The 25,228-nt window shown below is 41.7% G+C and overlaps 1 protein-coding gene across 2 annotated transcripts in view; it reads left to right on the forward strand.

Moving 5' to 3' along the window:
- Window positions 1-25,228, forward strand: part of klhdc8b (kelch domain containing 8B) — a 188,938-nt gene that overhangs the window by 38,167 nt on the left and 125,543 nt on the right. The window contains exons 2-3 of one of the 2 annotated variants that reach the window (XM_085781120.1): window positions 7,977-8,350; window positions 8,509-9,471. In XM_085781120.1, coding sequence (XP_085637246.1) covers window positions 9,081-9,471 — 391 coding nt within the window. In that variant the 5' untranslated portion in view covers window positions 7,977-8,350; window positions 8,509-9,080. Of the gene's footprint in view, window positions 1-7,976; window positions 9,472-25,228 lie in introns of both variants that reach the window. The other variant, XM_085781119.1, reaches the window with a different exon arrangement.

The following is a 25,228-nucleotide window of genomic DNA, read 5'->3' on the forward strand; positions in this document are numbered from 1 at the left end:
TTTTTTGGTTTGGTGTGCAGTACTAATACTATTAAACCCAAATAGTTCAGCGTGGGCTTTTTCTGCTTCCACCTTCCATAAATTCACAATCTTTTCCAAAATATTTGCGTCACATAGCTACGTCAAGGTGTACGGCTGTGGCTTATCTGTTCCAGCCAGACCTTGGTATTGTCTGGAAAAATTCACAGGAATCACATTATCCCATATTGTTTGTCAGTTTCTTCCTGTACACCACTGTGTGCTTGATAAAACGGAGGCGCAGCTCTGTGACATCGGGCCACCGCAGACACATATTTTCAATAGCCCACACATCTTCACTCTAATTAAGTTATGATGCTGGCTGGAGGCTGAACTGCAACTATAGATGTGATTTATGTGTGGTTCAGCTCTGCTAACTGCATTCAGCAATACAAGCTGAAGCTCTGCTGCGCAGGATGTCAGTCTGGGTTCCTGTGATTATTGGCTTGATGAAGTACCAAGCTTGTCCTTTAAAGCATTACTGATTGATTATTGATCATTCAAAGGGGATCTATTATGCCAATTTCCAGTTGCATATATCTATGCTCGGACTCCACTAGAGCGGCTTTGATGATTCACAGTTTGCACAATGTTGTTATTTATCTCAAACTACTTGTTGTGTTGCTCCTCAGTGAAACTGTCAACAGTCACCCAGAGACGTCACATCCTGTATCTTAATCCTGAATAATTATTAGTGTGTGATTTATACATTTATATCCTCTTAAATTAGCAGTTCCAGACACTCTTACCTACAGCAGCCGCATCAGCCTAATGACTTCAGTTGATATAAACTGAAAGTATCTCCCTGGAGAAATTTGGCAGTATGCAACTGATGTTATTGTCTCATGGGAGAGCTTCCAGCTGATGATTGTATTTCATATTTTAGTGAAGGGCCCTTGGGAATTTGTTTGACGTCCTTCCCTTGCTGAAATACCTTATATTATGGTAAGTCCTAGGATAATAATCATGCCCTATTTTGGTACTGTGCAGTGGATTACCACCCAATGTTGTACTGTGTCTGGACAAACTGTGATTAAAACTTTTTATCGACTATCATCATCAAAACAGAAGGTTCTACTTGATAGAAAGAAGCACAATGTAAGACAGTGTGCATCAGGATGAACTCTAGCTGCGTGGTGAATTACATACATCCCTGTCATAGTCATTTTTGGGCTGTCAGTTGATTAAAGTATTAATCATAATTCATGTCCATTGTCCATATTAAGCGCAATCAATCACAGATCAATCACACGTTTTTTTGTTTTTATTCAAACTGTATGGCTGCACCATCCGAGTGGTAACTATTAGCAGAGATGGTTTTAGCTTGTGAAAGCAGCTGATTCATTTCCAGCGACTGATTCAAACACTGGGTCGAGTCAAAGGCCGGTATAACGGACCGTGCAGCATTAATTGTGCATTAAAAAAAATAGTGCCGTTAAAAGGAATTAGCATTAGCACGTTACTGTCATGCTAACTTTGACAACCCTACTGGTTAGAAAATGTATAATGAATGCTCCTCTCTGACCCACAAATCACCAAATTGCTCCTTGACCACAGCCTGTTGTTGTATTTCCATGTTATAGTGCTGTGCTTTTATTCAGTAGTCACAATATGGGCTGTAGAATTCACTATCTTTAACATTTTGACATTAACATGAATCCATATTCAGTGTGGTGCACATGATCTGCTCAAGAAATGGTGCAGACTGTGCGAAACGTTCACTTCTGTCTGTGAAGCCATACAGGGGAGAGTCAATTATGCAACAAGGTGGACATTTTGTAAATCTGCTCCACCCAGATAGAGTCACACGTCTTCTCCCTGAGGAGACACACTGCTGTAAATGTGCTGTGTGATTTAGCCGTTACCGTGTCGTCGGCTGACTGCATTAGCCCGTCAGCATGTGTCGCTAGTAGGGAGGGAACACCCCAGGGAGCCTCGGTCATAGTCACATATGGCATGCGTGATCATACGCGGCACCATTCACAGCTGATAACCATGATAACCAGAACATAATAATCTGTAGCAGCTGAGCAGTGGGGGAACACACCGTTCTCTTCAGTGTCCTGGTATTATATAATCAAACAGCTCAATTAGATTCTTAAATGAAATACCTACAATACAGTAACACGGACATATCTCTGCAGTTAAATCGTCCACTTTTGGCATCATCATGCACAGGGCCGGCCCTAGGATTTTGGTGGCCCTAAACAAGATTTTTGTTTGTGGCCCACTCTAAGCGCAAACACAAAATCACTGGTTAAAACTGGATACAGACATGTTTTACATATTTTCTTAAATTGATCTTTTTAAGATACTTGCAGATGTAACAATACTATACAACAGTAACAATACTCAAGTGTTTTATGTCTAAATATTAGAACCGCCGCTGTAAGCACACTGAGGCCAATTTGTCCTAGAACACTGTAGAAAGAAATAATTTAGGCCTAATGCTGGAAATTTGAGGTCTGCTTTTTGAAAAAAAATTCACATCCCTTGTGAAAACACACCTTCAGTCATGAGAATGAACTGTTTTGATGCTTGAAATAGGATATGAATATAGTAATAGATACAGTAAGTGTAGAAAACAAGTCTAAATTGAAATTTTGTAAGATTGCTTTTTGAGCACAAATGTTGTCATTCTGCCGTTCTATTTTCACCAAATGTCTCAAATGTGAGATAAAAGAAGCTGAATATTGACTTCAAATGACATATAAAGCTCATAGCGTGCACATGCAGACCTCAGGATGTTTAAATGACTTGATGAACCCCGGTACCTTTCTGATCATGTGGCCCCCCACCTAACGGCTGTGGCCCTAAACAACCGCATAGAGTGTTTATGCCAGGGGCCGGCCCTGATCATGCACAGCATTAGGGTAAAAGAGAGAGAATGAATAAGTGTGAGAAGAGAGAGATGATTTTCCTGTAATGAACTGAATTAAGTCAAAACTATTTGCATAATTCTGAGTTTTCCACATCTGCTCAGCCGTATGCTGCATGGACCCAACTGGGTGTTGTGGATCAGGCCTGATGTGGTCTTTGTTCTCGTAGGCGTGAGGATGTGGGCGCACGGTTTTTACGATGTGACGAGATTCAGATGTTAAATTTAGCAGCAGGACTTCACCTGCACATTTCACATCAAACGTTACCACATCGCCGCATGTAGCTCCTCCACGTTGGAAAGGCAAGAAACAGATGTAGCACAAACCACAACTCATTTGCTCACCTTGCCGTTTGAATGCATGAATGAAAAGGCTGAGAGTGTATGGATGTATTCTTCTCCCTGTGTTTTCACAAACTCAGAGGTGTAAAATAAAACCTGTGAAAATATGAAGTTGCCTCCTCCCAGCTTGACAAGGGCGTCAGATCTTATAGCTGCTTTGTTAGTTGCTGTGTTGAACAAGGCCTTTGCCATTCTGACATATTTAGGTGCCACTTGTGTTGTCGCTACGGTGTGCATGCTAACAGCTAACAATACAACTGGTGCTGTGAGTGAGTGGGCGAGTGAGGAAGAGTAACAGGAGGTGTGCTGGGTGAAAATGCAACTCTAGCTGTAACATGTTATCATGATCCACATTTAGCAGCTTATTGATCCAGCCGCCATGAATTTTGACTGTGCTCAGTCAGACATTATTTTAACTATTAGTCACCTAAGTTTGTTGCTGCAATTATATATTTTGTTCTATTTTATCAGTTATTTAAAAAAATATATGTTTTTATGCCATTTTGTTTGCTAATGATTTTGCTAACAATTTCTTTATAGAGCGCATTTCATGCAGAAAGCAACTCAATGTGCTTCACAACAGAAATACATATAAATAACAAACTAAGCAGATAAAGAGTGAAGATATGTAGATTATACAAATCAATAAAAAGAAAACAAACCAGCGCTTTGCTCAGTAAGGAGGACTGTAGAGATAAATATTTTGATTCTGCTTTAAAATAATCTCGCGGCATTACAACATTACTAGGAAGGGTAGCCTACTCTACTCTATCTGCTTGAAGCATATTAGCTGAATGCAGCTTCACCTGCTTTAGATCACACACAGAGGACAACAAGGAAAGGAGGCCACTGGCTGAAGATCTGAAGCTGCTTATTGGCTCAAAATACGGCACGAGCAGGGCCATATGGTGCTTTATAGACACTTAAAACAATTTTAAAATTTAGACTACGTGCAGCAGTGCTCTGAATGAGCTGCAGTCATTAAACAGATTTTTGTGGGAGTCCAGAAAAAAAGACTATTGCAATAAAGGCTACTTGTGACAAATACATTCACATATTTTTCAGAATCTGAATTAGGCAGAAAGCCTCTGATTTTTGTCAAGATATTGTTAAGATGAAATAAGGACTATCTGGTGACATTATTGATATGGTGATGAAAGTCTGTGATGATTCCAAGAGTTCTGGCAAATTCTGTGCTTTCAAGGGAACTGGAACTGAGGTGAGCTGCAATTTGTCGTCTCTTTGATTTTGGAGCTATAATAATAATTTTAGTCCTGACTCCTGTTGGTGTATAGTTCCAGGGAATTTTGGCTGAACCAGGTGTTAATGCCTTTGATGCTTTGGTGAGCTTTTAGCTTTTTTTTTTTTTAAAACCTTGTATATCTTCCTGCTTTTAGCCAGCTTCCATCTGTAAAGTGCTTTGAAATAAACTAATCTATATGCAACGTGTATTGATTCATTGACCAGAGCATTTCCTGATAAATAGTGGGCAGGTAGGACTTCATGTCGATGTACGGGACTTCTGATTTCAGAGTTGGATTATTTTCAAAGTGATAAGTCATCAAATTAATGACACGTTTAAGCCGAAGATGTGATAGCTACAATTAGCAGCAACAAGTTGAAAGCAGCAGGAATTAGTCATTCAGATATTAAAGGTCAGCTCTACAACAAACCACAGAAATGTCTGAGTAGATGATAATCACAAAAGACTTCAACAAAACAAACTTCATTTTTATTTTGTCATCAGGAAAACAGCTCTTTTAGAATAACCGTGGAGTATCATTTTGTTTTAAGACAGAATCACGCACCACTGTCCATTAGTGTGTGGATCAGCTCAGCTCAGCTTCTTTGTTTTTTCCTCCTGTGGACACAAAGTTGTTCACATGCACATTTATGCAGATACATCGGTATACATGTACTATATGGACAGACACTGCTGTCTTCACCTCACTTTTCCTCTCTTTGGTAAAAGGTCAGCCTGTCTGTGGGGCTCAGGCCACTAATTAGGGACAGGAATGAAGGCGTCATTAATTATGTATATATGATACTGTGTACTGTGTGGTGTGTTTGAGTGTGAGCTTGAGGATGAAGACAGCAGAGGAGATGCTGCAACACAGAGATATACTGTGCTGCTTTCTGTCTCTGCTCCCACCTGCTAAATGTCATTTTCCTCTCAATGCTCAGGTCACAGTGTGCCCGCTGCCTGCTGTGTCTCCCCCATACACACACACACACACACACACACAGGCCAGCCGACGTGTCATTGCTGCAGCTGCATGAATGTGATGCTGATTATATCATACACTGCAGATCTGAATGTGATGCTATTATGTAGAGACCTGACAGGATTATTCTTGTTTTCTCCTCTAACTCAGCTTCCAGTCGTCCATGTGGGGGAATGTCAGAAGCAATAAGCACAAGGAAGTAAGGAGATGTTGCAGGAGCTTTATTGGCTATATATTGTTCAGATTCTCATCACGTTTAAGGCTAATTGTCATTGGGACAGAATCCCATAACACTCAACAGTAATGATCAATCCTTAAGTCGCTCTTCAGCTAAGATGTATACTAAATTTACCATTCATTCACTGTAAATAAGGATAGATGCAGCCAACGTGACGTCACCCACATGTTTCTGAAGAGCTGTTTTGTAGCTGGGTGATACAAAAAAGGGCAAAGAGGTGGAGTGTGTGCGGGGCAGAGACTCGAGTGTGTGCCAGCTTTTGGATTTCAAGACAGAACACCTTTACAGTAATTATGCAATAAAGTAATGGTTGTAAATTATATTTTAAGCCATATAAAGATTTGAAAGAGACCAAAACTGCTTTTGTACTGCTTTTAATCATTTTACCATGGAAGTTGATTGGGATTGACTCACTGTTGGAGCCAGCCTCAAGTGGCCATAGGAGGAACTGCAGTTGCTGGTTCTTATGTTTTGAGAGGGCATGGGTCATATTTAACCTGTACAAACCGTACAAACCCAGCTAAGGGCTGGACTCAAGATTAGCACATTTCTGGACAAGACCTCTTCTGAACCATTTGCTGTGACGAGGCCCACCGCTAAAATACTTAACACAGACACTTAGTCAAGTGCTTCGTAACGGAGTTAAAAGGTAATTTGATTCCACTTGCCATACAAACTCACCACACAACACAAAAACTTGTTTTTCCTATGGTAATTAAATGCAGCACCCCTGTGGATTAGGGTTGTGCACCCCGGGGGGTAGTAGCAGCAGTCCATGGATGTATTGCAGCAGTCGGACCTTGCTATCTCCCCGCCCGGTAGGTGCACAAGCTACAGCTCCGCCATTGTTTCATATTAATTACTTAAATTTTATTACAAAAGGGGTGGTTTAAGTTGTATTTCTTAAGCATATAGCTCCCGAATGGTCGAGCACGTCCTTTTTCATAAAAAGTTGACGGTGTTTTTATTTTATTTTTGTTTACAAAATGGCTAGGGTTACACGTGTTAGCTAACCTGCACTTTCTTTTCATTTTACATTTTTCAGCCGTGTGTGTGTGTGCGTGCGTGTGCGCGTGCAAACGGCGAGATTGCCAACGGTGAAGGTCTGCCTCAAAACCGCTACATTCGCATATAAGTTATCCAATAACATGATATTTGACATAAAACATGAACTATAACAGTGCATTGTACAAAACACATAAATAAGCCATTCCGTGGAAATCTTTCAATGATTAAATTAATTTACAGTTACTATATGGATAAGGGAGATTGCGTTTAAATTAAATTGATTGAGTCGCCTTTCAAATTCATTATTGTGACACGTTTGCTTGAAAGAAGTGCTGCTGCTCTGTTGAATTTAAATCGAAGACTAACTAGGGTCAAAAAGCACAGATTATTGCTGAACCACGGCTCTGCTCAACACAATGGTTCATGTTTGATGTAGAGGTTATGTGAATTATTAATGTGCTCATTTGCATCTAATTGAAACACTCACCTATACCACCACTGTCCTTTTTTAAAAAAATGTTTTTTGTTGAACTTTTTCTTTTACCAGGACTCACGGTTCCTGTCGTCAGATTCGTACACTGTGCTGTCAGTTCCATCTGCTCTAACGAGTTGGTTTGCAAATGAAAAGCAGAGCAAATACTGTTGTTACATCATAAAAGCAAAGCTGCAACATGTAGAAAATTGAAGTTTGACAGTTTCCTGAGAATCACTCATTCAAAAAAGCTTCATTGTTGATTATGCACTCCTCATCCTCAGCAATACACTCACCAAGGGGGTATATTTATAGATACGACCAGTATTGTGGTTCAGTGGGCAGTGGCTCACTTTTTTCCTCAAAATGATGTCATCTGTTTTGGTGCAGCATTGCCTAATTACATTCTCTAATTTCTAGTGTTGACCATGTGAATGCTGCAACAAGAGATAAAATAATTGCTGTTTTGTTTCCACTGTCACTGTGAATGAGAGACAGCTCTCAGTAATTGAGTTTAAATAACATTTCAGGCTAATAATAACATTTCAAACTGGACCTCCTATTGTCTTTCATTGTCTCAGCAGCAGCACTTAAAACACACGGCCGCCACACGCCACCCTCTGTTGTTTCAGTGCAGTCTAAATACCTGCTCACCACTCAGTCACTATGTAACCACTCAAAAGAATACGACATATTGTTGAGCATATAAACAGGATTCTCTCCTTGAGACTGTTATTCCAGTGCTTAATTTATACTCCAGCTCCACATCTAATCCTGTGTTGTCTTTTCTTACAGACTGGCCCTCGCTGAGGAAGAAGCCTCATCCTCTCCAAAGCTGCCGGGAAACCGCGAAGCCCAGAGTTCAGACGACGCTGTGCCTGACAGCGAGTCATAGAACGTCTGTCTCTTCAGGATTTGGAATTCTTGTTTAATTAAGGGAGGAAAATCTTTCTTGAAATGCAAGTCTTGCACTCATTACACTCCTGTAGAGTTTCGCTGTAAAGACTTTGGTTCATTTATCACAGGATTTTTTTTTTTCTCCGAAGGCTCTGTCACACGGGTGCAGCCAGAACTGTGGACTTGGTCGCACTGAATAATTGCCTTTTGTTTAAAGGTATAAAATCGTTGCCGTAGAGGCTTCCTCTTGGATTATCACAGCGCTGGTGAAGGTCAGTGCTCTGAAACTCTGCCCTGGTCTTTGATCCGGTGCCATCTAGCCTCCCTGTCTTTTTCAAATCCTTCACCTTTGACTTTGACCTGAGGTTTTTGTGGGATTACTAAGGACAGCACCCTCTTCAAGTATCTGTTTTTTTTTTTTTTAACCCAGGAATATACCCAAACCAAAAACCTTATCCAAAATAACCTGTCGGCAGGATGCAGTGAAGAGGCCAAAGAGGAGGGAGTAGAGGGGATTGGAAGGCAGATGGCCTCACTGCTCGAAAACACCAACAGTCGGATGAATAAAACATTTGAATAGAGAGGAAGTCGTGACATCTGGGTGAGGAGTGAGTTAGACATTCTCCTCATTTCCTCTCTCTCTCTTTTTCCCTATTCTCTCCACTCTTTCACACACTTGCATCCATATCCTCCTCATTGACACATACCCACACCTCTCTCTCTCTCTCTCTACCTCCCACTCTCTCTTGTCTCTTTCCCTCTGTGGAAACGGGGGTTCAGCCGGTCATTCAAACAGACAGAAACAAGCTTGTGTCTCTGCTTGTTTCTTCTGCTCTTGCTCACTTTTGTTTCACCTTTCTGTGCCCCCTCACTCTACCATCTTCTCCTTTCTTCCTCCTCCTCCTCCTCCTCCCCCTCATCCTCTTCCTCCTCCTCCTCCTCTTCCTCCTCCTCCCCGGCACTGTGTGTGATGGTGCGTCCCCTCCTCTCGGTTGCGGAGACATGCCCGTACAGGAGATGGCGGTGAGTCCTGTCAAGTCCCTGTACTGGGAGCCGTTCCCCCCCATGACGCAGCGCCGTGTCTACTGCACTCCCGTCTACCACGAAGGCCTGATCTACGTGATGGGGGGCTGCAGCGAGACCGGGATGCCCCTGGATAGCGTGGAGGTCCTGGACGTAGAGAGCCAGACGTGGAGCCAGTTGCCGCCCCTGCCCACTGCGAGGGCGGGGGCCTCGGCCGTGGTGCTGGGGGGCCAGGTGATGGTGCTCGGGGGGATGAATCAGCAGCAGACCCCGCTGGCCTCCGTGGAGATGTACCACCCTGATGAGGGCAAGTGGGAGGCGAGGGCCAGCCTGGGTCAGCCATCTATGGGCGTCACTGCCGTGGAGAAAGGTAAGAATTGTTGTACTGCACACTCTGTGACTCGGTGACTTTCACACTTTCACACTTTAAACCTTAATGTGATGAGTTCTACAGTGGTGAGCACAGCACGGTAGCTCTCTCTGCTTTGGCTTCTCTCTCATCCTGAAGCAGTGTGAATGTGACATGAAGAGTTGGAGAACTATGTCTATGTTTTTTTCTGTGCTTATTCTGCTATAAAATTAGTTTCTATTAGTAGGCGATTATACATTTTGCAATACTTCAAAGACAAAGAGTTTGGATATAATTAGCTACAACGCTGTTAATTATGTTTAATGTAGGAAAAAGCTGTGTGACAGATGCTACAAGGATAAAGTTAGTTGCCAGCTCTGATCTGCTCCGTCTTGGATATGGGGATGTTAACGCTGGGTGTCTTTGCTTCCTTTTTCCATGTGAAGCAATTAACAATTGTTTTGTTGTTTTTTTCACGTAAGATATTCTTTGTCTTCATCATAAACATGTCAACACTCTTTAAATGATGCTATAGTACTGTAATCCTTGGACCAACTTGCTACTTTATATAATCATATAATCAGAATCAGAAATACTTTGCTCATTCTGATTATATGAAGTAGCTAGATGGTCTGAGGTCATCCTAGAGTTTTCACTAAAGCAAAACTGTTCTTTAATTTTGTCACCTTTACATAAATCACCCACTAGCATAGGTGCTAACTTGTTGCCTGGCACAGCCCCAGTCTTTGCTGCATCATTACTCGGCACTGAATGTGTGAAGCCAGCCAGTATACATCTGCTGGTCCCTTGCAGGTTTCTCAGGTGTTGAATTCTGCAAACACTCACTGAGCTAACATTAAGTAGCTTGCTCGCAGAAATGACAAGCTGCTTTTGTCTGATTTTGTCTGGGGAGCCACTGTAGAGAAGAATGGATGAATAGGGTTTTTCTCTCATGCTCCATCTGCACAATGTCTCTAAAAGCCAGATAAGGCTGCATCCTGTGGAAGACTGGCAGACTGTTTAGTGTGAGAGCCCAGACGTATACTCCTATAGAATTCATCCACATACACTATAGATGTATGCAGTCTTTCTATGACAGGTTCATTCGACCGATTTCCACTCTGACAGGCGCAGAACTGGTGGCTTGTTGTGGAGGGGGGCCAGGACCCGTAGAGGTTCATTATACAACCTATTATGCTCTATAGAGATTCAGATGAGATGAGACAGAGAGAGATTGACATTGGTAATGATGATGTCACATCGCATCCTGATTTCAGAAACGCTCTGATCTAGACTGTTCTATTTGGCACTTTTATTGTTGAGGAAACAGAAAGCAGACAGGCTGACACAACGCAGGCAGCGAGATCGACTCAGAGCCGTGGGGCCCCGTTAAGGGGGGTACCAAGGAGATGAAATCAACAACAACACAAACAGAGCGCAGTGCCCCGACTGGTGCTGTTTGCTGCACAAGAAAAGAACCCCTTGGCATCAGTGGGGGCTTCTGAAGTTAAGCTCCATATTCAGGGGGCTCTGCTGCAAATGTTTAAATTGTGAAGTGCTGTGGGTGAAATACAGTGCATAACTGAGTGATACGAACAGCTCTCACTGTGTTTACTGTGAAACTCACCTGTTGCATCTGTCTACTCTAGCTGTCTCTCCCGCAGCATCCTGTTGGCTGCTATCCTATATCTCTCTCTCTTCATCAGCTTCGGCTATCCTCTCCTCCTGACCCTCTCCTGCTGCGTCAGCTGCCATAGCAGCTTTGATTGAAGCCGGGGAATATTCAAAACAAATTAGTTGGATAGCTAATCATACTGGTCCGACTGTTCAGCTTTCCCACGTGCGCTTTGTCAAGGTTTAGCTACTCTGCCTGTCTGATATAGTGTGGTCTGTTTGTGCAGGGAGTGGAGGGACTGACAGTGACTGAGCTTCTGAGTGAATCAATATACTGTATTAATTTAAATAATAATAAACAAAAGGTGGTGAGCAATGGCCGCCACATACAAGGCAACAGTGGTGTGCACGGGGGTGGGGGGGGTAGTCGCCCCCCCCTCGTGACCAAATTGTTGGAAAACACGTGCGAAAGTGCCCTCTTCAGTGGCGAGGACGCACTATGTGCCCTTTTTTTTCTCTGATAATCATCATTAACAGTGCGTTTAACCCCTCAGTTGCTGCGAAAATCTCAATCTAGCCTCATTAAACGGATGAGGTTGAGTATGCAACACGTTCATAAGGCTTTAGAAACAACAACAGCGACAGCAGCGACAAAATGCATTCCTCTGAAGTGGTGAAGTTAACTAATTAGCTTTTCATTTTGGGAGAAGCCCCTCCAAGCTTTTCAGCGACAGTGAAGACGCTGGAGTGTCTCCCGAGTGGAAGCTGTTCACTCGTGATTAAAACTGAGTGGCGCTGAGATCAATGGGTGCTCACACGAGTCATGGAGCTGGTACTTAACTTCAGCTTAAGTTCCCTAAATGTTGTAGTGAAACAGGCCCAAGATTCTGATTACAGTATGTAAAATGGTCACAAGTTTGCGTGTGTGAGTGTGTGAGTGCGGCAGTCTACCACGATATATCTGCATGTGTGCACTTCAGCAGAATGTCAAACATAAGCTGTGTGGAAGAGCTGGTCGTCACGCAGTCTACCTCCGCTGAATAAACACACTGGACTTAATGCTCACTCTTCAGGCGCGTGAACCCTGTCTGACGTTGTGTATGTTGGCACATGAGAGGGGAGAGTCGTGAGAAAGCGAGGGAGGAAGAAGAGTGGGAGGAAGGAGATGAGAAAAAAAAGGTCTGATCACGTGCCATCAGACACATCGCATCTATAGCCAAACAGTGCTGAGAGATTGAAGTTATTGCGCTGACACGAGGCTGACGGCAGAAAAAGAACAGAGGGGGGAATAAAAGTGAGAGACTTGTTGAAATCCTTCCTCCGTGCGGTTTCCTGTGTTTATACTTGAGGCTGCATGCTGTTAAGTGGTGAAGTGATAAACTGAGGAATCAATATGACCTTTCAAGGTAAAAGAGACAGAGGGAGGGGATTTTTCTATAATGTGCATTTTTATTCCATATCCTGGATTTCGTACACAAAAGAAAGAACAGGACACACAACATGGTAGCTGACTGTGTGAGTTTAATGCAGATCAGTTTGATTCTTCAGTGCGTATGTATGTGTTTGTGTTGGGATGATGAGAGGCGATATTCTGCAGTATTGTGCAATATTGCACCTGTGCAATTTTTTCAGTGGGTAGCTAAAAAAATAAATTTTTTATACAGGGTAGCTCTGTTGTTATCTATCTATCTATCTATCTATCTATCTATCTATCTATCTATCTATCTATCTATCTATCTATCTATCTATCTATCTATCTATCTATCTATCTATCTATCTATCTATCTATCTATCTATCTATCTATCTATCTATCTATCTATCTATCTATCTATCTATCTATCTATCTATCTATAATTGAAGAACTTTGTAATAGCAACACCTTTAATATTTCATGTTTAGCATCTCAGGTTTGATACAATTCAATATTTATATTTACCAAAGAGAAGCGTGTTCCTAGAGAAACTATCAGTGCGCAGTCTGTGGTGTGTTGTAATGAGCATCGAGACGGGACATGCTTTCAGTCCAGAAACTAGTGTAGCAGAAGAGTTGTGCTGTAGAGCCCTGCAGTCAAAACATTTCCCTAAGTGGATGCTGTCACCCTCATTAGAGAAAAACTTCCTTTAGAGAAAAGCTTAACATTAACAGCTCAAACGCTCGTGTTTCCGTGTTCCTTGAGTGCAGCAGGAGAGATAAATCAGCCGAGGAGTGTTCCTAGCAGCAGCTGTAGTGTGAACAGGATACATACAAATGAGATACGCATTACGCACCTCATGTTGTTTATTTTTTGATTATTTGTTTCATTCACCAGGTTTTCAGCCTAAAGTTATTACAGGAGGAAGAGATTCAGTGTGGTTAATGATCACCAGTAAATCCCCAGAAATTCATTAAACTAAGACACTTCAGCAGCCCAGTCTTAATCTGTGAGAGATTACAGTTGTGGTTGTGCACGTTTATCTTAAACTTCATGTCACCCAGTTTATTACTACAGGAAACCTCTGCAGTGTTGTTACTATCTCACTTTAACACAGCATAGGGATGACTAGTGTTGAGATTTTAACATGTTATGTTTATCTTGTACAAGCTTACATTTTTCAAGATAAAAATGACAAGTATGAAATAAAATAAAAGTAAAACATAAAATAACACAACACAATAGGAGATTAAAAAAATACTATCACAAAGTGGGATAAATGGTACAGCTAATGGATGGATATGTTGTGTAATTCAAAAGTGCTTCTCCACATTACCTCTGAGACATTTTGGTGCCATGGTTATCATGTTAACTCACTTCGCTGGTTTCAGACAACACCAGTTTTCTTTCAGTCACTGCAATCACTGACATTTTTAGACCCATGGTATTGTTTTATGTCTTTGTGTTTAACACCATTGAAGTGATCAGCATCACACAGAGATTCTCAGCTTGATTCCACCCAGAGACGTCACGTTTTCATGGCATGTGTGTTACATCAATGATCCAGCAGCAGAACACTCCACACTCCGATTGCCTACAGTGTTAAGTTCCTCCCACTGGTCCTGAGGAATAATATGTTTTGCATGGATGTAAGTATGAAGAGACAGCATTAGGGCACAACATTTACTGCGTGTGTTCTGTGAGCCTGGGATTTAGTGTCAGAAATAATCTGCACTGAGACACCAGCAGATCACCTCTAAGCACCCAGAGAAGATTGCTAAAGTTAAATGTTTCAGATTCTTTGATTTTAGAGTCAGTATAATATGCAAATCAGTTTAGTATTATCTCATCTATATTTAAACCATCCCCAGTTAATTACCAAAAACAAGTCAGTAGCTGGGTATAAGAATTATTTGTAAATCATTAGCAACTGTGTGTGTGTGTGGTTTGGTGCAAATACTTTGTGTGTAAATGTATTCCTACTGTATTTTCGTGCTGGCATAAAGAATCCTCCTCATGTATATCAAGCCCTCAGCCTGATCACAACAGGCAGCAGGTGTTGATGCATTCATTTCATTTGCTGAGCTTCTCAAGAGGAATTTACCTCGTTTCCCTGCATCAGTGATGGGAGGATGAGTAATATGTGTTGTGACGTTCAGCTTTGGCCATGAAACAGAATTCAGGATTATTGTGGCTGAAATTATATGTTTCATGTTTCTGGCTGCAGAGTTAAAAATAGCCTGTTTTTCCCCCACCCTGCCATCTTCTTTGGTGGCACACACCGTGTCCCATTGTCAACAGCCCAGTGTCAATTACACTTAAATTATATAGAATTACTTTCATGTTGCACAATTACTTTCATGTTGCACAATTGACTGTTCGATAAACCGCTCATATGCGTTGCTTGGGATGGCAGGTTCGTTGATGTGTGGGGTTCTCTACATGTTAAAGTGGTGTGCATGGTTGTGATGAGAGCATCAGTCTGCACAGGTCATGTCGTTATCTGTGGCTTAATCTACTCTGGTGCTGGCTATTTAGCTACAGTAGTTACATAGCATTGCTTAAAAAATCCATAGCCACCAAACCAACTAGATTAATCTGGGAATATTAGAGTCGCTGCCTCAAGTGAAGGAGTTCTAGTATCTTGCAGTCTTGTTCTCCAGTGGGTAGGAGATTGACAGCTGGATCTGCAGGGATGCAGATGTTCCAGACTGTGTGGTTTTCTTACTCCAACTCTCACCTGTGGTCATGAGCTCTGGGTAGTGACTGAGAGAATGAGATCCCGAAATGCAAGTAGCTGATATGGTCTTCCTCCAGAGGGTGACTGGGCTCAGCCTTAGAGACAGCGTGAGGAGCTTGGACATCCTGAGGGAGCCCAGAGTAGAGCCTTGAAAGAAGTGAGTTGAAGTGGTTCATTCATCTGATAAGGAGGCCTCCTGGGCACCTCCCTTTGGAGGTCCTCCAGGCATATACGACTGGGAGTAGACCCCAGGGCAGAACCAGAACTCGCTGGAGGGATTATATATCTCTTCGTGCTTGGGATCCCCCAGGAGAAACTGGAAAGCATTGCAGGGGAATGGGACGCCTTGAACCTCCTTATTAACCTGCTGCCACTGTGACATGACCCCGGATAAGCAGAGAATAATAGATGGATGGTTAGAGAGCAGCTACCGTTAAATAGCTTTAATAGCTTCAAGAGCAAAACCACCACTTAACACCCACAGGAAATACACAGTTTTCTCACTTTAGGAAATATCCGAAACATGTTTTTTGAACATAAATCATTGAATGGTGAGAACTCTGTAGTTTATATACATCATTATCCAGCCAACACCGACTTTTAAAGGTGACTCTGGCTCTTTTTTGAAAAGCTTGTGCTTGACTCACAGGCTGTGGTGACCAAGGACAAAGAGTGCCTTTATAAATTTATGTAAATGTGGAGAATAATTAAGATTGAGATGACAAATTAACCTGACCTTAACCTGAGTCTTAGCCACGATCCTTTCATTAGTGCAGGTGAAACCTGAGAGGATTATTTCTAATACAGCAGTGGTCTCTCTTGTTTAAAGACATTATTCAACATTAATAATGGTTTTTAAAATGAAACTGCCAAAACGTGTGTGTGTGTGTGTGTGTGTGTCCTCTCCTCTCTGACTTCTTCTGAATTTCAGACCCAACGGATCAAGCGAGCATCGCTGTTGCTTGGCAACAGGTGTGTGACTGGCGTGTTTGTTTTTAGACTAATCAGAGGGAGCAAGCAGATTAGTTGTAAACGTCTGTTTGTGTGTGTCAGGCAGAACCACAGATAGCGAGCGTCTTCAGTGTGTTCCTAAGTTAGCTACAGATTGAACATGAATTTCAGAGAGTGAGTGCCTTTAGTTGCCTGTCAAGAGTGTGTATATGTGTGTGTGTGTGTGTCTTTTTCTCTCGTGTATCCTCCAGTTATTTCATTCTGCCTTTTTACTCTTCATCATTAATCCCAAATACTGCCGTATCACAGAAATCCACATTTCCTCTGCTCAAACATTGGTTTCTTTGAAATTTGGATTTGCCCTTTTATGTTGTTTCTTTTTACCCTCTCACCTCTTTTTCTGTTTCACTCACGGCTCAGCTCGCATCAGCCACCTGTGAATGTGTTTTCTTTGCGGGAGAGAAATCTTCACCTGGATCAGAAGAGTTCAGATCCTCCACCACACGACTCGTAGACTCCATTAAAACACAGGCAGTATTCAGAGTTCAATGTGATGTAGCTGTTATTGCCAAAAAAAAAGTCTGTGGAGACCTGAAAAGGCAAGAGAAATCTAATTAATTGATTTGATTTTTCTAATTAAATTACAAGAGACATATGAACATGTACTGCTTCTACTGTACCTCTCTCTCATTCTTTTTTAAAACCTCTCTCTGTCTCTCTCTCTCTCTTTCATTGACTCAATAGTATGAGTAAGAAAAAAAAAAGAAAACTTCACATGCCTCTTGGGCTTGATTCTCACGTCAGTTTCCTTATTAAGACCTGGATACACTTAAGCATCAATTCCAAAAATCCAATAAGTCACCTCTCCTGACAGGGCGTTCCACAAACTCAGCTCTTAATGTGGAAATAGGTGAGGAAATGGATTTCAGACCTTTCCTCTAAACTGTCTTGCCTCTCTCTTTATTGCTTTAAAATGGTCGGTTTCCTTTCATTTCAAATGTCTATAGAATATAATCATGGTAACTACTGTCTTCTCGGCTGCTTTAATATCATATTAATGTAGATGATATGGTGAGATCTGTCTACTTAGTAGTGACACTTCATTGTGATTTACCTCTCTTTCCCACCATGCCACGAGGAAGACTGTCGTGCGTGAAACCAGTCGCCAATTTTTTCCCCTTTTCTGGATTTTTTGTGACATATTTTACTTTGATACGCCCTAACAGCATGAAGGCATATTACTGTAGCTATATCCTTGGCTCGGTGCTAATGTGCCTGAAGTAAGCTCAGTGGCTTCCTTTCATTGCAGAATTTATTTTTTATTTTTTTTACTTGCCTTTCCTCCTTCTGTAAAGTTCAGCCCCAGGAGTGAACTAAACTGAGTTGTGCACTCACTTATATCATCTCTCACCGCTCCTGTTGTCGGGAACCCTGTACTGTAGTCTCAGGGCTCCTGATGTTTACCCACCCTTCAGTGGCCTCTGTTTTAGGCACTGGGTCTCAGATGCTCCTCAGTTAGTCATTCAATCGTTGGAAATCATCTTAATGAACTTGCATTTAATAAATAACTTTAGCATAGTATAGTCACAACATTTTAGAACAAATAAGAATTAATCATATAGATCAAGGTTATATACAATGACTTGTACCATCTGATGGACAAGTTGTGACCCACCATCATGTCTTGGCCTATAGTTTTAGCCTGATAACCAATAAATGATGATAATTTTAAGTGGTTACACATGATTATTTAAAGGGATAGTTCAACATTTTGGCAAATTGGCCCATGATCCCTATAGTCATAGCAGTATGTTCGTTACCTTTAATTGTCCGTGCAAGCTATTTTTAGAACGGTGGAGCAGAGCCGCGAGCTGCTCAGAGCTACCCTACGGAGGCTAATGGGATTCCTTGGTTTCCCTCATCAAACTCATCAAATACACAATCCAACAACTCCAAAACGCTCTGGTGGACAAGTTTTGTCCTGCACATTCATCATGCTATGAGATAATAACGGAACGCTACGAGACTGAGTTGTTTTTGAGGTAAATTCATGCAAAACCGCTGATGGGTTCCCGTCAGGGGCAGTTTTTCGGCAAGCAGTCTCTGCATTTACCTCAAAAACGACTCTGTCTCGTAACGTTCCGTCATTATCTCATAGCGTGGTGAATGTGCAGGTCACAACTTGTCCACCAGAGCGTTTTGGAGTTGTTGGATTGTGTATTTGATTAGTTTGATGAGGGAAACCAAGAAATCCCATTAGCCTCTGTAGCGTAGCTCTGAGCAGCTCACGGCTTGACTCGGCCGTTCTAAAAATAGCTTGCACCGACAATTAAAGGTAACAAACCTACTGCTATGACTATATAATAGGGATTATGGAAATGGGCCAATTTGCCAAAATGTTGAACTATCCCTTTAAATATTTGAAAAATGCATGAAACAAGTGATTAAAACAAATGAACAATAACACACATGAGTAAAAATGTTCCTCACATTTTCCTCTCTAGCCTGGTATACTTTGCCATGAAACACTGTGTATTAAAAGAGCAGTCCCCTGCTGCTCCATTAGAATATCTAACTTTAGTCCTCGTCATGCTTTGGAGAAGCCACTTTTTAATTGCTGCCGTGACTCAAAACTGTCATACTCCTTCTGAGCTGATGAGTGTAATTTCCTTTTCCCCTCTCAGTCTGTGATTAACGACTGCTGCCCTCTCCTCAGTCAATAATCACTGTCTGTCAGCTGGCCTTCACATACACACACACACACACACACACACACACACACACACACACACACACACACACACACACACAAGGGGAAATAAATGCTTCTCAGGGCTGTCGAGCTACCAAAAGTGTGTTTCTAGTTTCTACAAGGGAGAAGATAAAGGAACGCTGTCACGTCTTCAAAGAGGTGGTAGAGAGCGGGGGAATAAAAAGGTGTGAAGTCAGTTACAAACAAAATCCCAAGAAAGACTCTCCTTTCCTGTGAGACAGGAGGAGATGGTTTAAAGGCAGCTGTATTACAATGTACTCTTTCATATTAGCCTTATTAATACAGCGCAGACGTCACCTCTGGTTTCTAAGGATTTAATTGAATATGGGTTTCTACTTCTCTTCCTGCTTCAGAACTTCCTGTAGCAACTTCCACGTTTTAACTGCTGTTCGCTTTCCTTCAACAACCTGTGATGACCTGGTTTCTGGCTCCTGCAGCTTCACAATGCATAATGCAAGACTCCACTTCATTCTATTACAAGCAGGGGAGCTGTAGCGCCCACTGTGATGTGATAATGTGCGTTGTGGGTCAGTTTGGTCATGTGGTGGATTTTCAATCTTAGAACCTCAGGCATAAAAAAACACTCTCCAGCCTTTTTATTAGGTTCACCTTGCTTGCACTGGGTTGGACCCTATTTTTTTCCTTCAGTACTGCCTTTGTGGTGTAGATTCAATGAGGTGCTGGAAACATTCCAGTCCATATTGACATGGTGGTATCACACAGTTGCTGCATACTTGTTGGCTGCACGTCCATGATGTGAATCCCAGTGCTATTGGATTGAGACCTGGTAACTGTGGCATTTAAACAATGCTCAGTTGGTGCTTAGGGGCCTAAAGTTAATATGCCCCACACCACCACCGCCAGTCTGAACTTTGTCCATGCTTTAATTTTGTTTACATCAAATTCTGACTTGACCATCCAAATGTCGCAGCAGAAATCCAAACTCATCAGACCAGGCCATGTTTTCCAATCTTCTATTGTCCTGTTTTGGTGCCTGTGTGACTTGTTGTCTGAGTTTCTTAGTTGACAAGAGTTGCACTGTCTGACCTCTGGCATCAACAGAGCATTTTCACTCAGACACTGGATGTTTTATCTTTTTCTTTTTCTCTGGGAACTATAGAGGTGGCTGTATGTGGAAATCCGGGTAGAAAAAACACTCTCAGTTCCTGGAGTACTCAGACCAACAACCATGTCACGTCCATAAAGTGGGCAGTGAGTGCATGTGAGGTAAAGGACTTCTAGGCTCTGCCAAACTTGTGTGAGTTCATAGGAGATAGAGCAATGAATATATTTATTGTAGTAGTATCTTAAAATAACAAAACTCCTTGGAGGATGAGAGACAGTGGGTTTTCCCAGAGCTGACAGTTTTCTTATGCCAGTTTATCTGTGTGTGTTAGGTGGAGCCATGCTAGAGGACACAGCAGGACACAAAGCTTCCTCAGCAGTTTCTCGTTATCTTCGTCAGCGCTTCCTGTGAAATCACAGTTTTTTCTTTCTGGTGAGGGAAATTCAGGTGAACTGTTATCCAGAATTTTGAAGAGAAGTTTTAACTTGAAAACTCCTTTGCCAGACCAGTTTGGGCTTTTTAGAGCCTAAGTTATGGACCAATGTTCTTTCTTCAAAACCATGCTCTCATTTTCTTTTAAATTAATGAGAGAAAACAATTTTTACAAAGCCATCAAAATAGTGCAAAATGGCATCACTTTGTTAATATGTATTATTCTTTATATGAATATCAAACTGTCCTGTGATAGTATTTATTCATGGAAAACCAGTAACACCAGAGTCACCTTTACAGTATGTACCATATCTTTTACTATTGGTGCCACTGCATTCAGAAGGATCAGGCCTTACCTGACCCAGTACACCAGCCAGGTCCCAGTCCAGGCCGTGGTTATCTCTCCCCTCCACAGCTGCAGTGCCCTTCACCCACAGTCATTCCCTTACAGCTGGTCCAGAATGCAGCAGCCCATCTCTGGTCTTCAATCAGTCTGAAAGGGCACATGTCTCTCTGCTACTCACTGACCTCAAGTGTGGCCACACACATCAAATTCAAGTCACTGATGCCTGCCCTCAGGCTGGGTCTCAATCATTCACTGTGTTCCTCCAAGTAAGGTCATCTGCTGTCGTCATCCCCGCACACAATGATCCCAGTCCTTACTGTTGTTTCGTTTGTTTATTCGTTATACTACACTACAATAACAGCCTGATGATAAGGCTATACCCTCTCCATCTGTTTATTTAGATGAATCAGAATCATATTTTTAGCTGTAACGACAACATCAGCCTCACCTGACCCGGTTGAGTTGCAGCAAACTAACTTTTCTTCACTAATGTTGATGCATCAAATAATCTATTTATGAAAATTACACCCCTAATATGCTGTGTCCAAGCAATCAAAATATAAGAATACATTTATCTTGTGACGTCAACATTCATCCCTTTTTGAAACAAAAATTAAAAGCTAGACGTTAAGATGGGGAAGCGGATTTTCTCTGCTTAGATGTATTTATCTGTTTTATGTGTTTTTTATGTTATGCAAAATAAATGTTTTACTTTAGTGCCAAATGCAAACGTCCAACTTTGGATTCCTGTTAGATATGCCACCTGCCACGAAAACCAGGACACACTGAAACCAAAGCCAGTAGTTATGCATGACCACAGCTGGAAAACTATTGCAGTTCCATTCTCACATACAATGATCTATGCTTCTTATACCTTGTAGCCTCAAGTTACAGTCACTGTGGTTTATTATTTAGCACAGATGAGTCTTCAAGCCACTAGTTTTTCTTTAATATGCAACTGTATTTCCACTAATGTCCAAAAAGACTTGACCTATGATTTGCTGACTTGTTCTTTACATTTATTATAAATGATTACAGCAATATTCAGATTTTAATAACAGTGACTTGTGTTTGATTTATTCACTTTCAACTCCCATCACCCCTTTCCATTACACAGCATAACAGAACTTCATGTTTTGTTACTGTTTCTTCTGAGAGACCCCCTAGCAGCAGAAATGACATACTGTGAGTTTAAATATACGTCAGTGTTTCAGACACACACACACACACACACAGCAGCGATGCCGTGTCCTGAGATGCTTGTTGAACACTGTGTTCGGAGCAGCTTGTTCACATCCTGTATTGCAGCATTAGCAACATAAAATGAATCGTCTCTTTTAAAGCCACGATTGTTTATGCAAAGTTGTTATGCAACTTTTAAAAGCTATCATGTAAAAAGGGATGTTTTGAGAGGCTTATGTTCATGAAAGCAGAAAAACCTGAGATAATGACATCAAAGTGACATATGTCTCCTGAGACGTGGCTTTCATACTCTCTCACTTTTGCTTGACAAGGCTTTTCTTTTAAGCGCTCTGAACTTTTACAAAGAAGGCTTGTGCTTGGAACAAAGTTTCAGCCTTTTTACCATGCACCTTAAAGCCCTGAACCCATAGAGTGGTTTCTATTCTAGGTATCATTCTCTGATGACAGAGAGCTGTAAGAGTGTGGCCTGGATAAGGTGAAGCTCAGATGTTCTGCTTGAGGTGAACTGATTGGTGTTTGTGCATATTCACGCCTCAGCCAAAGCTGTATCATGATGACCAAGTGAAAGAGCCATCTAGTAAATGTGTCGCTTCATTGATTACTCTTGCATTTATCATATTTTTACTTTAAAGCAGCTACAACAACAAACGTCATCATCATCAAGAAAACCAGCTAGAAACATACTGTAAGTGATGCCACATAGCATAGGCCATATCTGCAGTGTTTGTATTATGGGCTACTTTTATTCCATGTCAGTGATTCATTAGATATTTTTTTATACTGCTATGTTATAAACCTTGGTCGCAGGGGCCAGCTGGGGCAGTGGGACTGTAATTTTAACACGAGTACTTTATTTGCAGTATGAAAACAATCTAATGATATTAAACACAACACTCACAGATTAGTCAGTCAGTAGAGTGTGCTGAAGTAGGTATGCTCACACATAGCCTATCTAGCTACTATGCATATTCAACCAGGGCTTGACGCTTAGCATTTTCCCAGGTAGCACGTGTGCTACTAAGTTGAAAAATCTAGTAGCACACAAATAATTTTAGTAGCACACAAATAATTTTAAATAATAACGTGATATGAGGTCAATGAGGAGGCATTTATAAGCAAAACAGTTCAATTCATAGCTTTTTAACAGGGATGCCAACGGGTCAGGACCAAAAAAGAGCTTAGAGCGGTGACACTCACCATTAACATAATACATGTGCATTTAAATACATTATAATATCATGGAAAAGTCAATTTCCAGTAGTTCAAATCAAACAGCCCCAACCAAGTATTGAGTGCATATAGATGGACAACATTTCTATATTAAAAATGCTTTAAAGAAAAAGGTCCTTTGTAGTATTTACATTTTTGGGAATACTGAATTTCAGGTCTTCATATACAGTATATAGTGTGTTAGTTAGTTTCACTTTTTGAATTGAATTAGTGACATAGGCCTTAATAAACTCTTCCATGATATTCTAATGCACCTGTACATTGGAAATGAGTGAAAGCCTACAGTACTGCATACATCTTGACAGCTCTACCTTACTTTACTTTTTTGTATAATCCCAACAGACATGTCCAGTGATGTTCAGCCTTGTGTGTTTACATTTGTCTGACCTGATTATTCAAGTCAGTGGTCCTGAAATGTGTGTTTCTCTTCTACACATTCTACATCGCGGACGCAACGTCTTTTCACATACAGTACGGGCTTCCTTTCAAACGGGGCCGAACTCCGTGGGAAACACCTGCCTGGCACAGCAACGTAGAGAACCGTGGCGCACAGCTCCACGGACATGCACGGAATAAAAAAACAACAACATCGCCGTCACACCGAGTGCTCGCGGCTACGGCGTTGCTTTGGGTTGTGAGCATATGAACGAGTTCGCTTTACACTACGTGTACGGACGCCCGCGGAGGCGGAGCGAGGCTTTCGCGGGGGCACACAGGGAGCGTACAGCGATGTGCGACGCCAGATGTGCGACCGGGCAGACCGGTTAACATGTGCGCCGATCTGAAACTGCCTCCGCTCAGGGCGCTGCGCTTCGGTTCCGCGTGCAGTCTCTTTTTTTCTGCTGAGGCTGCATTCAAGTGCACAACCGGCCACAACCTCCAAACGTTCGCAACACATCATAAAACATTTATTGAATGGTAAAATTCGGTAGTCGCACACGTTGCATTTCACAATTCGCACTGATCTGTTTTTTTACTCGCATTTGCGACGAGGGGCTCGCACTGTCGAGCCCTGTATTCAACCACTATGTTTTTTCAATTAAGCTGCTGTTGTAGCAACCCAAAACGTAGGCTAATAACAGCCAATAACGTAGCCTAATATTTCAAAATAAAGTTCTGCCATACTTTAGCTCAAATGAAAACTTAAATGAGCAACTTTCAGTTATATTGGAGTGGATGATATCTAAGTGGCATATTTTCCCACTGTGTCCTTGTCTGTAAATAACAATCTGAGGTTTGTAGGATAAAAACCTAAAACTCGTCATGTGTTTCGGTGGAGCCTTCAGCCAGTCGGGTTTAACTTGTTGTCCCACACAGAGGTCGTCATGGATTTGCAGCTTATACCCGATCTGCTGTCTGCACCTGAGCCTCTTGCCACTGACCATATTTGGGGTAACTGTTTTTGTAATTTTGTATCTTTGTTGCTAGGGAGCTAAATGCAGCTTAAGTTCCCTGCACTGTAGCCTACTTGTCCCACTAGAATTCTGCAGATATGACTCCATAACTCCAAATGGTGAAGTCAAATCATGTGTGAAAGTGCTTCTTGCCCAAGATGACACTCCCCCACACTCCCAAAGTTACACCTGACTGTCTGTACATGGAGCCAGAAAGCTAACAGAACAAGGATGCCCATGTGACACTGGCTCAGCAGGGAAAGAAAAGAAAAAGTCAAGCAGGAGAGAGCTGGCCGCTCAGCTGTGGATTCTCATAACCTGGAGTACTTACCGAGGAAACCCCTTTTGATTTTTGTCCTCACAACTAAAGGAGTGTAAACAATAGAGAAGAATACGAGAATCTGACACCTGGAGCTTCTTACAACAGGTAATGTGTAGATATTATTAAATTACATTTATGGGCTTATTATTAGTGCAAAACGAACAGAATGATTGACTTACAGAGACTCTACATTGACAAATAGCCTTCCTGTTTTGACACTGAACCTTTTGGGCTTGTTCAAGGCCTATCAATGTTTATGTGGTTTATGTCATTGTGAGTTTTAGTCTCTGCTCAT

This window comes from Trachurus japonicus, chromosome 7 (assembly GCF_045865225.1).
Source record: "Trachurus japonicus isolate A0001 chromosome 7, Traja_1.0".
Lineage (NCBI taxonomy): Eukaryota > Metazoa > Chordata > Actinopteri > Carangiformes > Carangidae > Trachurus > Trachurus japonicus.